General features: G+C 35.8%; 1 protein-coding gene across 2 annotated transcripts in view; it reads left to right on the top strand.

The window, feature by feature from the left end:
• Positions 1 to 16833, top strand: part of LOC126970241 (dihydroxyacetone phosphate acyltransferase) — a 37758-nt gene that overhangs the window by 11269 nt on the left and 9656 nt on the right. For both annotated transcript variants that reach the window (XM_050816051.1, XM_050816052.1), the window contains exons 6-10: positions 2758 to 3247; positions 4492 to 4629; positions 8952 to 9031; positions 11584 to 11745; positions 15070 to 15218. In XM_050816051.1, coding sequence (XP_050672008.1) covers positions 2758 to 3247; positions 4492 to 4629; positions 8952 to 9031; positions 11584 to 11745; positions 15070 to 15218 — 1019 coding nt within the window. The remainder of the gene's footprint in view (positions 1 to 2757; positions 3248 to 4491; positions 4630 to 8951; positions 9032 to 11583; positions 11746 to 15069; positions 15219 to 16833) is intronic.

Genomic DNA, 16833 nt, shown 5'->3' with positions numbered 1-16833 from the left:
ATGATGAAAATAACAAATTCTATCTCTGAACTTTTTATTGTGTTTGGCTGTATGGCTCATTTTCTTTGCCTTAATATATTAAGGCACTTCTGCACAAAAATCGATTTTGTGCAGCCTATATCGTGCACAAATAAGCAATTTCAGAGCATGAGAAGTGAAAAAATTATTTATATACCGGTCAACATTAGCTCGTCATCCGTCAGATGTCACCAATTAAACACGGTGTAATTCAACCCTCAGCTCATAAATTATGTGAGGTATTTTTTTGAAATTTCTGTTTGCGTGTTATTTGCCGAGACCCCCCTCTCTGCAACGTAAGATTAGATGAGATTTGACTCGACCCCCTCCCCCCCTTAAATATCTCAAGTAATTTATGGACGCCCCCCAAACATTTACCCACCATTTATTGGTTGTTGTTACTTACCATAATATGGTGGACTGTTTCTTTTATAAACAGTTTTGCAAAGAGGAAAGAAACTATTAAATTTACAATACAATTAATATTTATTTACAATTTTAAGCGCTAAAAATTCAATTTGTTTAATAATTTAAATCCATAACTTAAATATAAATATTGAGTTGTGATCACAAAGAGATGTAGTTACTGTAGGGCTGATTTTCACCTCGAATACGACCTCTATAGCCGAGTGGTTAGCGATCCTAAGTTAAGCTAGAGGTCCCGGGTTCGAATCCCGGTATGTGCAAGCATTTATATGATTAATTTGGATGTTTGTTTCCGAGTCATGGATGTTTAAATGTTTATATGTATGTTTATATGACTTTATGTATGTTTAAGTAAGTATATTGTATTAAATATATAATTGTCTTGTAACCCATAACACAGGCTATATATGCTTTACTTGGGGCAAGATAATTTGTGTAAAAAGTGTATCAATATTATTATTATTATATACATTGTAAAGTCAAAGTTTTTATTTGCATAAACATGTTAGATTGATGTTACATAAATATTATAAAGTACATGTTTGCCACATTTATGACGTGAAAATTTTATAAAATACATTTCTAAATCATTAGTTACAATAATAATATCAATTTAACAAAAGATTAGTAGCAGTATTATTTATTAATATTAAATTATTTAAAAAAAAAATGTTTTTAATTGAAAATATTCGTGTAATGAATATTAGCAGTTTTTAATAAGGTATATTTTCAATTTACATGAGAAATTCCTATTTGACGACACCTCTCTCATCTCTTTGGGATTTGATTATAGATTTTTATGCACATACAAAAACAGTTTCTCTGAAATAGTGTAGTTCTACAGCAAGGTACTTGTAGTTTGGTGGGGCGTAAGGCCAACCAGATCGTAAACCTTATATGTATCAAAATATATGTTGAGAATAAATTCATTCGTAAACACGTACATTTGCCTCGCCAAGTGACCTTGTCTCTATATCTATCTACATATACTTATACATGCATTGCATTCCTTTTGTTACGTTAATGTTAATTAATTATTTATTAAACGTTCGATTCCATGGCACTCCATCTTTTTTCCACCCAGGGAATTTTTAGCTGAAAATTGTTTATTCATGTCCACACTGTGTCTTATCATCTTCAACTTTCATTTTCATCTTTTTATTCAACTGAGGTTTGGCGCTTTCAATAATTATATGCGTCAACAATCACAGTGCCAATATAGTCATTTAGTAGCCAGACATAGCTGCTGAGCGACACTTTTCCTTCAAAAAGACGGCATACATATCTTAACGTTGTTATAAGTTACAATTTACATTAATATCTTAATTCAAAGTTAGTCGGTAAACATTTTTTCTACCTCTTTGTGTACCACAGTGCATTATTTCTTTTTCGAGAGGCGGAAAAATACATTTCCGAATTTAGGTCGCATGCTTACTAAGCAGCTCATATATATCAGAATGAGATCGAGATTCACTGTCGACTCTATGCTGGTAGCTCAACAGCAACAGCTTTCCCAGCAAATCAGGGCTGAAGTAGTGTCGGTAGTAGGTCAAGAACAACAGCTTTTCCAGCAAATCAGGGCAGGGGGGCTGTTGAGGACTAGTGCACCATCCTGTCTAGCTAAAAAAAGGCACATCAGTTTTGGTGTACCTTTCTTAGCTTAGTTAACACCGATAACTAATTAATTTACTGTGTTATTACAAAGAAGGTTAACATGTGTTGAAAACTTGTTTTTAAAAAGTTCTGTTACAAATCTGTGTCGTTCTGTTGTTTAGCGTTCGTAAAATAATGACTTAAGCTGATTATAGTTTTTTTTAAGTTATTTCCAAACATTCGTATTCGCATTGGTACATTCGTATCTTGAAAATTAGTATTCGTGAATTTGAAAAAAGGCTAACTATTGGATAACTAGCCTACCTTAATAAGTTTTGTCTACGTAAATATAACAACGTATATGGTAAAAGAACCTGTAACTATGTATTACCTAGGATATTAAACACACTACCTAATGATCTTATAGATATATATCTAGAAAGAAAAAACTTCAAAGTAAAGTAAATAAAATACTATATGCTCGCACATAAACCTTAGAGGTTTTGCGAGTATGTCTTTATAAATGTATATATTAAATAATTTTGTTCATTAAAAAAATTAAAAAGTTAGGCACATAAATGATAAAAATATTACTTTCGAGGTCTATTTTTCGAAAATACACCCATCTCGCGCAATTCCAGTTTTTGACAGTAATTGGTCTACCTTCCCTTCTATATGTACAACTCGATCATCAAAAAATAACTTGCAATTTCTTTCCAGGGACTATTAAAGGCTCTACGCAGTTTAAACGATCATTTCGGAAACGTATATATAAGTGTTGGCGAACCGCTGTCCTTAAAAAAATTCATAGGACGTCCGGAGTTCTCGACAGAGTTATCCAAACCTAGTGCATTTCAACAACTCACAGACGCTCAACTGAAAAGTGTCCAGAATGTAGCTCATCAGGCCGTTCTTATGCAACAGGAGAATACAGTTGTCACAATATCGAACCTTCTATCCATAGTGCTAATGGGAAGTCTGTACAAAAATAAATTGCTGGATTTCGAAGAGGTGTTGGTTGAAATGGGGTGGGTTATAAAAGTTCTTAGAACGCTTGGTGCGTCTGTGTTTGAGAATGATGTTCGCAGCAGCGTGGAGAGAGTTCTGGTCGTTCATAGGTCTATGGTGACACTGGACAAGGATAAGAAGTTGAGGCTGGTGTCCAGCGCTCTGAGGGAAGTCGATTCTGGTGTGCAGATGAACATGAAGGGTGAGTTTTGCTAAATTGAGACATTTTTCTTTAATATCGTACAACTTTGGGATCAAACTTTATCTACGTATTTTTTCAGATTATTTTAATGTATCGCTAGTATTTTTAGCATAGCTTAGCATGCGGATTAGTGTGGTGTTATGGGGGGAGAAAAAGTGCAATATCGTATTTTTTCACTGATTAAATATTCCAAAAAAATATTCCTTCAACTCGTTTGTAATAGAAATCAACGGAGCGCGCTTAGCAAACACAAACAATATTTACGTTACGGGATTTTCGTCAATCGGAGACATTCAATACTTATCCATAATTTTTTTTTTATTTGTTTTTACCATTGCTTTTAGCACTAGTTAGTTTAGTCATTTTGTGCATACCTTTAATTTAGATATTTATTTATTTATTCGTATATGTTAAACTATGTATCTAGTTGGTAAGCCTTAATAAATAAATAAGTGAGAATCGGTTGTCATTGGATAATAGCAGACGGCAAACCCTATTGTTCCCATAAATTGGTGTATTAAGTGCCTGAGGCATAGTGCCACAGGCAAACCTCTGCCACGCATAATAATATATCTGATAATGATATATTGACCCATCACGATATCTCTGGAACCATAACGCGTAGAGACTTGAAATTTGGTAGGAATATTTCTTCCGCTGAGTAGATGTTCAGCTAAGAACGGAATTTACGAAATTCCACCCACAAGAGTATTTTTTACTATGAAAAGAACAACGTCTGTCGGGTCGGTCTAGTAAAGTATAATAATATAAAAACCGCTTTAACGATTTTTGTGTGTTGTCCATCTTTTATTTTATAATAATTTTAAGGTTCCCTGTTCCCGCGTAAATTTGTGAACTACATTTTGTATATTTGTTTCTATTTTTCTTAGTAAGTATTTTATTTAGTTAATATACAAATCTCTATATGAATTTGTTCGTATCTTCATAATAAATTAAACTCCACAGTGCGGTTTTTAAGGAGGTTTCTTCCACGTACTACAAAGCGTTTCCGGGACGATACGACATGGGGTACCTTCAAAAAAAGCGCGTACACCTTCCTTAAACGCCGGCAACGCTCCTGTGATTCCTCTGGCATTGCAAGAGAATGTGATCACTTAACACCAGGTGACCCGTACGCTCGTGTGTCCCCGTTTTCCATAAAAAAATATTGATGATAATTAATATAAGGTTTACCTGTTTGTCGATTCCCATTAAGATATTACTATCTACATATTATTCCACAGGTCACATCCTGAAAGCACAAACCATGGTGAGCGCAGTGCCAATAGTTCAGCTGCAGCTCTACGTAAACCCTGTGTTGCATTATTTAGTGCCACCCGCTATTTTGTACCTTATTGTACGGAGGGGCAGCATTGAGAAAGGTGATTATTAACCGACTTAAAAGGAGGAGGTTATCAATTCATGTGTATGTATTTTATTGAAAAACTAATTATATGGGCATGAAATTAAACAAAATAATTTCTGTAAATACTGATTTTAATCACTTGTATCACTAGGAAGTATTACGTCCGTTCTGTACAACAAGCAACAGAGTAAGCTACTTTTATAGCGATGACGTGAGGTAGGGTAAAATAAAAATGATAGTTGTCACTCTTACTGTACGTTGACATTTGACACCTATGTCATTCTTACTGTTGTTGACATTTGACAACCTATTCTCTTGAAGATTAATTTTTGCATATTAAAATAAAATAAACCAACATATTTTTTTCATTTCAAACGGTACATCTCCATATTGAAATTAATTAATTAATAATTGAATGTACCTATAAAATTGAGATAACTCCTGATTTTTTATTTATTTATAATTATATTATTTATTTATAACAAACTTTTATTCTTGCCAATCAGACTGCGTCCAAAAGTGGGACATCAATTTATCAACAAATAAAAAAAATATGTTATGTTTATATTATTTGTTCAGCTTAGATATATTGACTCATCATCATCATTTCAGCCAGAAGACGTCCACTGCTGGACAAAGGCCTCCCCTAAAGATCGCCATGACGATCGTTCCTGCGCTGCCCTCATCCAACCTATTCCTGCGATCTTGACCAGATCGTCGGCCCATCTTGTGGAGGGCCTACCTACAATACGTCGTCCGGTGCGGTATTGACTTACCCCCTTATTCATAATAGTCTGCTAACTTAAAGCATTGCTAATTCTCACTCTGTCTTCTTCTATTGCCCTAAGTCAGAATGAGAAAACACACTCCTTAGCGGCTGTTTAAAGTTAGCGGACCATTATGAATAAGGGGGTTAAACTTTATAATTTATCCAAGTTATACGTACATAATAATATCTCATGTAGATGTTGTTTATCCATTTTCATTGTTTGAAAAATCATTTTAATTACAATGTAATACGTAAAGTGATGCAACAAAGATACTCAAACATCAAGTAGTCAATTAAACCTTAGGTACACGAGTAAGTCAATAAAATAAGTGTTAATTAATACAAAACAAAAGTTATTGAGTACAGTAGCTGCATCTCCCACACGACGTAAATAAATTAAGGTATTTTGCGAGCATTTTCTAAACTATTTTGAAAACCTATCATTGGCTTTTATGAGTAACAGTAAGGGACGAGAAGAGCAGGACGTTCAGCTGATGGTAATTGATGCGTCCTTCCCATTGCAATGCAGTGCCGCTCAGGATTCTTGATAAAACCCTAAAATTCTGAGCGGCACTACAAATGCGCTCGTCACCTTGAGACTCAAGATAAGATATTAGTTAAGCCTCATTTGCCCAGTAATTTCACTAGCTACGGCGTCCTTCAGGCCAATACGCAGTAATGCTTACACATTACTGCTTCACGGCAGAAATAGGCGCCGTTGTGGTTACCATAATCTAGCTGGCATCCTGTGCAAAGGAGCCTCCCACTGGCAAACTGTTGTGAACAATCTCACCGCAGCGACCTTAATAATAACAACAACGGACTACCTCGCAAGACTCAGTTTTTCAGACAACTGCAGAGGCTTTTAGTGTTTATTTGGTTTTCATGCGCGCCGGATAATAAAACAAATAGCACTTAATCTCTGGACTGATGGATTCGTACTCGGACCTAAGAGTTCGACGACCCATATAGCCGAATGGTTAGTGATCCTGACTACTAAGCTAGAGGTCCCGGGTTCGAATCCCGGTAGGTGCAATCATTTATATGATGAATATGGATGTTTGTTTCCGAGTCTTGGATGCGTATATGTACTTATGTATGTTTAAGTAAGTATATTGTATTAAATATATTATCGTTGTTTTGTTGGGGCAAGATAATTTGTGTAAAAGTGAGTCAATATTATATTATTATATTAGTGAACGCAATGAAGACATTTTACAACCTATTAAGGCGAAGGGTAAGCAGAAAACACGAATACAAGGTGTTTTTAGACAAGTTTTGTGGTGAAAATATAGCACTTGGAGGTATGAAGACTACTTTATCATGTTACACATACCCTTATGTCTTATTTGTAGGTTGCTAATGTTTGCTGTTGGTTATAGTTAACACTTCAGAGCTATTTTAATCTACCACTTTTCTTTGCAGTTAAACAAGTTTTTTCTCGGCATGACGCATTTGTTTAGTACGACTCTCAGAAAAGTTATTCTTATAGCTTGTACTTTTTTGAGAAGTGTAAGCATATAAACTGTTTGCGCCTGTTAAAATATTACGTTTTCCACGCAAGAATTTCAAAAATATAGGCTTTGATCATAGATGGCGGGCCGACAGCCGTGAGCTCATATCGCTCAAGGTCGCTGGCGTTTAGTGCCGCCTTAATAATATACACCATCGCATAGAGATATAGCGGCAAGTCCGAACCTAAAAAAACCAAGTAGTTCCAAAACCGAAAATGACAACTTTGTTCTGGTGGAATACAGAAAAAAGAAATATACCTAAATATAATGCGTCCCGCTCTCACATTGTGGCGGCATTGCATATGTGCGAGCGTGACGCATTACATTTACGCGGGAGTGACAGAGATAGGTAATAACAGGTTAACGTACGAAGTACTTCCTAATTATCACAAATAATGAACAGAAAATAACTATAAATACTCATTAAGTCACGGTCTTGCGATGAGCCAATGAGCAAGGTCGGAACGTTGGTAATCAAAGTCGAATGCGACTGTTTACAACTTTAATTATGAATAATAAACAATTTGTTCTTTTTAAAGTGATATCCCTCATTATACAAATTAAATTTGTAACCACAATTTATGAACAATGCGTGACTCGAACCCGCGACCTCTCGGGTTCCGTCCGAGCGCTCTTACCAACTGAGCCAACCGTTCGAGTGATGCATGGTTCGTTAATCTTGATATGTCTTGTTCAACTCTCAGGTTTTCTAGAGCGACATCTCAAGTTAATTTCTTAATATGCAATTATTGGGGTAGAGGAGGTTGTCAACAGCTGTAAAGTAGATCCTGAAAATGAAGCCACAACCTGAGATTGTTTTTGTTATTAATAAAGTTTTAGTTTAATCAATCATTTATTCATTCATTCACTTGGGTGTCTGACACCTGCCTTGCAAGTTCATGCGCTGCATCATTCCCCAACGACCCGGTGTGTGTGATCCATTGCAGAGTTACCCAGTTGTTAGAGCCAACTCGTTCCAAGGACTGGTGACATTCGTATATTAGCGCTGATTAATGTGTGGGTGGGTATTAGGGTGTTGTTGCCCAGGGAAGTTAGTTCCGCGATACTATCGGATAGAATTATACAGGTGGCCGAGAAGTTGACGTCCAAAGCTAAAATTTGAAAGCCTCATGGTGATGAGAATCCGAATCACCCCTATGTATGTTCTACGATTTTGCGTAGTAATAATTGTTTTCCCCTTTTATCCGCTTTTTTCACCTAATTGTGATTTAGGACTTTTTTCAAATTTTTTAACACTTTTAGTTAATTTTATTGTTGATAATTATTAACTACAGTTGCAATAACCACATAAGAAACTATGAATAGTTTATACAATGCGGTACTAGTTTAGAATTGAGTCGTAAGTTTAAGATAACTAACAGCTCCAGCTAAATTCATGAAAATGTTCAAGGTATCGAAAAAAAAATGGGGAGCCTATGGCTTCTATTTTTAAAAACTTCCCAGAACCATTGGCCAATAAAATGATCCAAATTCAAATTTTAGGTTTGGACGTCAACTTCTCGGCCACCCAGATGGTATAGAGAGTATAGGTATACTGCTGTACAGTATACTTATGTACAGTATGTGTGTGGATAAAAAGGCATAAAAGGCGTTTATTTTCTCAAAATTTATTCCTTTAGAATTCTTTTTGATGTCATTTCAAATAAACTAGATATTACTACCGCTTCGGAAACAAATGGCGCTCTGAGAGAGAAGAAGCGGCGCAATAAACTCTCCCAGCATTCTTTTTTTGCGCTCCTTTTAATAAAAATATACAATATTGTACTGTCATTGCTATTGCTATAAAATAATCATAATCTAGTCCCAGGCTGTCCGATCACTTAGATATTCGGCTGTGGAGTAATGGGATTTACGACGGATTGATACAATCCTCAATAACTCTAGTGATGAATGTAAAAAATAAATCTATTTTGATTGACATTAAATAAGTGTAATATTTTAACCTTATTCAGTATGCTGGTTTATCCTCCTTTTAGATTAAAAATATATCAATTAGGTTTTACCTTTCGATTTATTAACTATTTCTTTTATCAGGTGAATTGCAATCAACTTACAAAGACATCAGAAGAATGCTCAGCAACGAATTTTACCATTTACAAGAAAATGAAGATCGGGTAAGTGATAATTTAATAATAATTATACACAGTTACTTAATTACAGGCCGGCAACGCTCTTGTGATACAGGCCGGCATCGCTCTTGTGATTCCTCTGGTGTTGCAAGAGAATGTGGGCGGCGGTGATCACTTAACACCAGGTGACCCGTACGCTCGTTTGTCCTCCTATTCCATAAAAAAAAAACACACACATGAGACATTGCTTCAAGAGTCTTAGGGTGACTTATTCTTGCTTGCGAGCGTACAGAGAACTAATTTGGACGTATAACAGGTATCTTGAAAATAATGTCTGTAAATATTCCTTTATTTAATTTAAGTTATATAATAATTACAATAATATTACATGCATTCTTATGTTTAATCTAAAAAATAAAGAATATGTTAATTTACGTACCGATACAAAACACAAAAAAATCTTCAAATTGATAATAGTATTGTACGCACTGACAGTTACATAACATCTGATATACTTGTGAAATAGTGTTTGGAAAGCATTCATTTGAAAGAATTTAAATTTTGAGCTCGCTTCAGAGCAAGAGCCCGTGGATTGAAATAGGTATAATTTCATAAACATTAAGGGTGTCTGGCAAGGAGTTGTACGATGGTAAGTGTCTGACAATGGATAACGTGATTTGTAATAATATTCTGAAGGTAAACCGAAAAATAGCACTCTATTATTTGATGTATTTAGATCGGTATTTTACACACCTTTAGTACCGTTTACCTGCCAAACCACTGCAACCCAAACTCCATAATGGACCATCGTTCTTACCTGTGTAGGGAGCATGCCCTGATATACTTTCAGCTTTTATAAAATGACGTAGGTCTGGAGTCCACGGGCTCTTAGACCAATAGAGTAGTAAACTGTTCCACCACTTCACTGCAGTCACAGCAAAAGACTTCTCATAAAATAGGTTGTTGGCAGATCTGATAGATTTAGTAAAGGTAAAACGATCTTTTAGATATGAAGGAGAAGAAGAATGGAATGTAAAATGGAACAGTATATGAAGGATATGCGTATTCCGGCGAAGTTGGATTGGCAGTCACTTGAGCTTCATACGATAATCGGAAATGTGGTCATATTTACGTAGACCAAAAACAAACCTAATAACAAAATTTTGATTTTGACGTTATAAATTTATTCATAGCAATACTACATTTTTTTTATCTCGTATAATGGCTGACTTTAAGAAGTAATTTCATATTCAAGATAACAATACCTGTCTTCCATATTGTTTTTGGTCTGCGCTGCGCACTGTCATGCAAAAACACATTGAAAAAGTTTAAATGATTTTTGCTCTTCGTGTATAATAATATTGTGTTACCGGCAATCTGTACGTTTCAGGTTTTCTATAAAACACCTAGGGCATGATTGAAATTATCAAGTTTCTTTCTTTGTTGAGGCAAAGAATTCCACCTGTGCACGACACGCCACAAGTTAGGATATCATTCTCACCATCTGGATGTGTAGCGGTCCTCCACAGTGCGGTTTTCAAGGAGATGTCTTCCATGTACTAAAATCTGTGGAATGAACTTGATTGTGCGGTGTTTCCGGGACGATACGACATGCGTACCTTCAAAAAAAGCGCGTACACCTTCCGGGCCGGCAACGCTACTGTGATTCCTCTGGTGTTGCAATAGAATGTGGGTGGCGGTGATAAAACACCAGGTGACCCGTACGCTCGTTTGTCCTCCTTTTCCATAAAAAAAAGAATATGAAATAGTACAAGTAGTCGAGGAGCTAAAGATATGAGTGTTCTAACGCTATCATTATAATACCACACCGTTTGTATTGATCGATTCATGCTTGATTTTATCAGTTGTTCAATATATCGGCGGTTTCCATTCAAGAATTATGGGAATTCCAATATAATGTACAAAATCTAAGCGATAGGTTTTTTTATATAATTATGCAATGTGTATGATGTGGACTTTCTGAAATTCCTCCTGCATTTTTTTAATTCCAAAAAATTCGCTAATAAGTGCTTATGAACATACATAACATTATGAAGAATATATTGAGGTGCAACAAACTGGTACCCATTAGACACCAAAAGAAGAAGAGGTAGACCTGGTACTAGATGGAGAGACGACCTAGTAAATTACGAAGGAGTGATGTGGTCGCGCACAACATACAATAAGGACCAATGGAAAAAGAAGGGGGAGGCGTTTGCCCAGCAGTGGGATGATATATAAAAAATATTGTAAATAAATTAGTAATAGTTTTAATATTGTAATAGGCTTTAATAAATAAATAAATAAATATTGAGGTGCAACAGTTAAAATATTATATCTATATTTTATATAGATTAAGTTATACAAAGCGCTAATAGCCCTCTTATGCAGTAGTGTTAATATCGGTTGCAATGCCCCATATTAATAATGCATAATACTATGCAAAAAACTGTATATATGTCAGTAAATTGTCTAATCTTTTTAACTACGTATGCTGCAGAACTATGTCTATGAGCCAATCCTTATATATTCCAATTTAACAATTTCAATGCATATTGATGTATATCATTATTTCAATGACTACTTATTGTTGGCAGACGTTCAACAAGGCGCTCGAGTACTGCACACAGAACCAGGTGGTAGTGGCATCCGGCACCACGTTCTCGGACGGGACGGACCAGAGGCTGCAGGATCTACTGCAGTGGGCGGTGGTACCAGCCCTCACCACACTACTAACTTGTGCAGATGTCATGATCGAGGTAAATACTTAGTCTGGCCATACATACTGTTAAAAATACACAATTAAAAATAACAAAATATTACATTTGAATTTGGAATCTGTCATTTTTATATGATTGTTCATGAGTTTTCTCTTTTTGGCGCCAATACATTATACAATATAAAATAGAGTAGGGTGATAAAGAGAACCGAATCGCTGTGATTGCATTACACAAAGTAGGTACGGAGCCAAATGCTTTTTTAAAACTCTTCATACTCTTGGTATTTCTAAAATGTTTGTGTACCGGGCTATTAATAGGTACAATGAGACCTCTTCTGTTTGTGATAGAAAAAGTTCTGGCCGTCCACGTAGTCTTCGAACGGAAAAGGTGGTCAAAGCAGTAAGGGAAAGAATTCGAAGAAATCCTGTCCGAAAGCAAAAGTATTTATCTCGGGAGATGAAGATAGAACCTAGAACCATGTCGCGTATTTTAAAAGATCACTTAGGACTTGCAGCCTATAATAGACGTACTGGTCATTTTTTAACTGATAATTAAAAATAATAGGGTGGTAAAAGACAGACCGTCGTCTAGTCCCGATCTTAATCCGCTCGATTAGATTTATGCTCAGTTATAGAGAGTACGGCTTGGTTTAAACGCCATGATAATTTGGAGTCCCTAAAACAATCCCTTACGATTGGCAGTGAAGAATTTTCCCACGGAAAGAGTGCGTGTTTCTATTGATAACTGGCCTCAACGTTTAAAGGACTGTATTGCAGCCAATGGAGACCACTTCGAAAAGCTCTTTATATTTTAAATTGTTTTATATTTATGTATTAAACTAACACACTGTAAAAGTAATAAATGTTATTTGTAATAGATGAGTTTTACACAAATTATCTAGGCCCAAACTAGGCATTACCTTTGCTGTGACAATAAAACATCCATGCCTCGTAAGAAACATCCATATTTCTCATATAAATGTTTGCACCTACCAGGATTCGAACCCGGGACCTCTAAGGGCTGTATCGAATTGAATCGTTAAAAAATGTTTTTCGTGCCAGTAAAATTACTACCACTTCGGATACAAAAACACAGACAAAAAATATTAATGATGTATTTTTTTTTGTGGTCCTATATCGTTAATAATACTAGCTGACCCGACAGACGTTGTTTTGTAGACAATAAATATGTTTTTATGAATTTGTCAATAATATTTCATAACATCAAGAATTATTTGGTAAAATATGCTCCCTGTTGTTATAATGAAATTGTTTCACAGCAGATCTGTCAAACCGTGCGCCAATAAATTCTCTCATAGAAAATATGTCCATACAAAACAAATATTGGAAATAAAAATAATTGTGGGTCCAAAATCGAAATAAAAACTATCCTATCTCTCAAGTTGGACTAAACTGCATTCCATAAAGTAATTACCATTAAAATCCGTTCATTAGTTTAAGAGTTCACTGGGAACAAACATCAGTACATTGGATTTATCTATACATATAAATAAAATTGGAATGCTGTTTGTAATATTAAAGTAACCGTTTCTTACTACATGTAAATGAATATATATTCGGTACATATACCAAAATAACATTTTTTGCAATTTTTGTCTGTCTGTCTGACTGACTGTCTGTCTGTTTGTTCCGGCTAATCTCTGAATTGGCTGGACCGATTTCGACGGGACTTTTATTGGCAGGCAGCTTATGTAATAAGTAGTAACTACGCTTATTTCAGAAAAAATCTTTTATTTTAGAAAAATAAAGTAATGTTGCAATGTCTAAGAAACGGTTTAACTCCTAAAATAATTTATATGACAAAACAACGTTTGCCGGGTCAGCTAGTATATTATATTAAGATTAAGAGAATGCTGTATCTAATCACAACATTGCATAACCTTAATCTTATTTCTGATTGAAATTGTATTATTATGATGTGTAGTAGATAATAAGATTAAAGGAGCATATAATCTTTTTAAAGTCAATTAGATTATTAAATACATAAAAATATCAATTTGATGATATTATATATCATCTTCATTGAAAACTCTTCTGTGCAATAATTTTTTATTTGATATTGATACCAAGGAAGATCAAATCGACTAGATCACCCCAAGCAATGCCCGTTCATGAGCATATTTTATGGACAGCTATCGCCTCCCTAGCCATGTTTTAGGTAAGGGGACGATCCGGCCCACGACGCCGTCACAAGCATTGACATTTAAGAAAAAAATTAGGGACACGCGGACAAATAAGGATATCATCCCTTACCATCTGGATTAGTGGCGCTCCTCCACAGTGCGGTTTACAAGGAGCTTTCTTCCACGTACTACAAAGCTGTGGAATGAACTTCCTTGTGCGGTATTTCCGGGACGATACCACATGGGTACCTTCAAAAAAAGCGCGTACACCTTCCTTAAAGGCCGGCAACGCTCCTGTGATTCCTCTGGTGTTGCAAGAGAGTATGGGCGGCGGTGATCACTTAACAACAGGTGACCCGTACGCTCGTTTGTCTTCCTATTCCATAAAAAAAAAGGTACCCATGTCGTATGGTCCCGAAAATACCGCACAAGGAAGCTCTTTCCACAGCTTTGTAGTACGTGGAAGAAAGCTCCTTAAAAACCGCACTGCGGAGGACCGCCACACATACAGATGGTGGGGATGATATCCTAACTTGACACGTGTCGTGCGAAGGTGGAATTCGGCGGCAGGAATCAGGTTAAACAGCTCTTCTGAACACTCCCCGTGATAAATGCGATAGAAGACACATGAATGAACTTGCCTTTGAGTTTGATGTGAATCACATTGCTAATGAGTTTTTTCACAATATAACGCCTTCCGTTACATTGGTTTATTTTACGTTCCAAACCATGATGTCTACCGAGATAAAGTTTAAAAAACACAGTTGGATATTAAAGTTGGTTTTTTCTTTGGTTGGATAAGGATGATTTAAAAAAAGTACGTACACCATTCTAAAAAGCTGGCAACGCTCCTGTGATTCCTCTGGTGTTGTGCTCCTCTTCGATAGAAAAATGAGTATGTCGAATTACAACACGGTCACTTAAGTAAATAACAAAATATTAAGACCCCCTTTAGCTCAGTGGTTAGTAACCCTGCCTACTGAGCTAGGGATCCCTGTAGTTGCAATCATTTATATGATGAATATGAATGTTTGTTTCCGAGTCGTGGATGTTTATATGTATTTATGTATGTTAAAGGAATTGTATTGTATTAAATATATCGTTGTCTTGTACCCATAGTAAAGGCTATGCCTAGTTTGGGACAAGATAATTTGTGTAAGTGCGTCAATATTATTATTATATTCGTCGCCAGTCCTTGTTCATGGTAAATATTATTTCAGTATGAGCAGTGTGAACACAAGCGCGCTGTGAAGCGAGTTCAGGAGCTGGTGGAGGAACGTGGTCTCCACCCCTACTGCCTCAGCCTGGAGGCCGCTGGGAACTGTCTGCAGGGCTTGGTGATGGCGGGCGCTGCCGCGCGCCGGAAGATGTGAGTACAGTGGGGGAGGGGGGCGGGGGGGTGCTGTGCCGCACACTCTCCAACATTAATGGTGGACTATTAGTACAATATTTTTTTTAAGAAAATAAGGGATGAGACGAGCAAGATGTTCAGCTGATGACAATTGATACGCCCTGCCTATTACAATGCAGTGCCGCTCAGAGTTCTTGAAAAACCCAAAAATTCTAAGCGGAGCTAAATTCACCTTGAGACATAAGATGTTAAGTCTAATTTGCCCAGTAATTTCACTAGCTACGGCGCCCTTCGCACCGCAACACAATAATGTTTAGACATGACTGCTTCACGACAGAAATAGGCGCCGTTGTGGTACCCATAATCCAGTCCGGAATCCTGTGCAAAGGATCCTCCCATTGTTGTTGGAGGTCCTAATTGTAATAAAAGCGATACATTAACTTTCTTTACTCTTTGTGCTTCATATCTTTCGTTATTTCACTTTATTACAGACAACTGACAAATGAATATGTATTTTACAAACTCTTGTATAATTTGTGTAAAATAAATTTAATACTTTATTATTCTAGTTAAGAGCTGAGTGGATAAATGCATTTATTAAATACATTGTGCAAAATCGTTGGCAATGGCAATATACGCTCTTTAAACTTGATGCCTACAAGCTTAAAAATCAAGAATAAACAAAAATTATAAAAAAATACCGACTTCAATAACACTATTCCAAAACAATAGATATAATTTGCTTTAAAAAGTATTAAAATAATTGCGTATTTTTATACAATCTAATTCTAGTTAGGACCACACGGGAAGCACCAGCTTTCAAATAAAAAAAGAATTATCAAAATTGGTTCACCCAGTCGAAAGTTTTGAGGTATGAAACATTAAAAAAACCGACGAATTGAGAACCTTCTCCTTTTTTGAAGTCGGTTAAAAAATTTTAATATGCATTAAAATAATTGAACTTTTTGATTGACTATGAAGCTGTAGAAGATATTCTTCTTATTTTTTAGCGTCAGCTTATTTTTTAGAATTATATATTTAGAATTCTCTTATAAGTAAAATGAAAATAAAAATAGATAAATAAAATTACTACGATAACATATTTTATTTACAATTATTGTTAGCTACATAGGTTAAGGATTGGTCTTCACTACCCTCCAACAAGATACCGCACTACCTAAGAAGAATCGTTTTTTATTACGGCAACTATTAGATGCTTGTGGCATCTTGACACTCAATGGCATCTTTAAAATTTTGTAACATACGATTCGTTTTATTTTACATTGAAATTAATTAAATACAAAATACTTACTGATGATGTGAGATCCCAGTGTTTTCTTATTTCTTGTTTTATCACTTTTATAAAGGTTTACTACGCAACCCGTCATTTTAGTTTCAATTATGAGCATAGTTTAACAGAACATGTGGCACGTCAACCTCACACATTGTTCGAGACGGGCTCGAGTACCACTTGGGCGAAGTATTAGTTGCCGCACTTTGCGACTACGCCTGCGGTATCTAGTTGGAGCTCAGCGGAGACCAATCCTAAATCTAAGGTTAGCTAGTTAGATAGGCGAGACGTACTCATAGTGACGGCGCGGCTGTTACGCCCACATAACCTATCCAGCCTTTT

Source organism: Leptidea sinapis, chromosome 20 (assembly GCF_905404315.1).
Source record: "Leptidea sinapis chromosome 20, ilLepSina1.1, whole genome shotgun sequence".
Taxonomy (NCBI): Eukaryota; Metazoa; Arthropoda; class Insecta; order Lepidoptera; family Pieridae; genus Leptidea; species Leptidea sinapis.
This window is presented reverse-complemented; position numbering and strand designations above follow the sequence as displayed.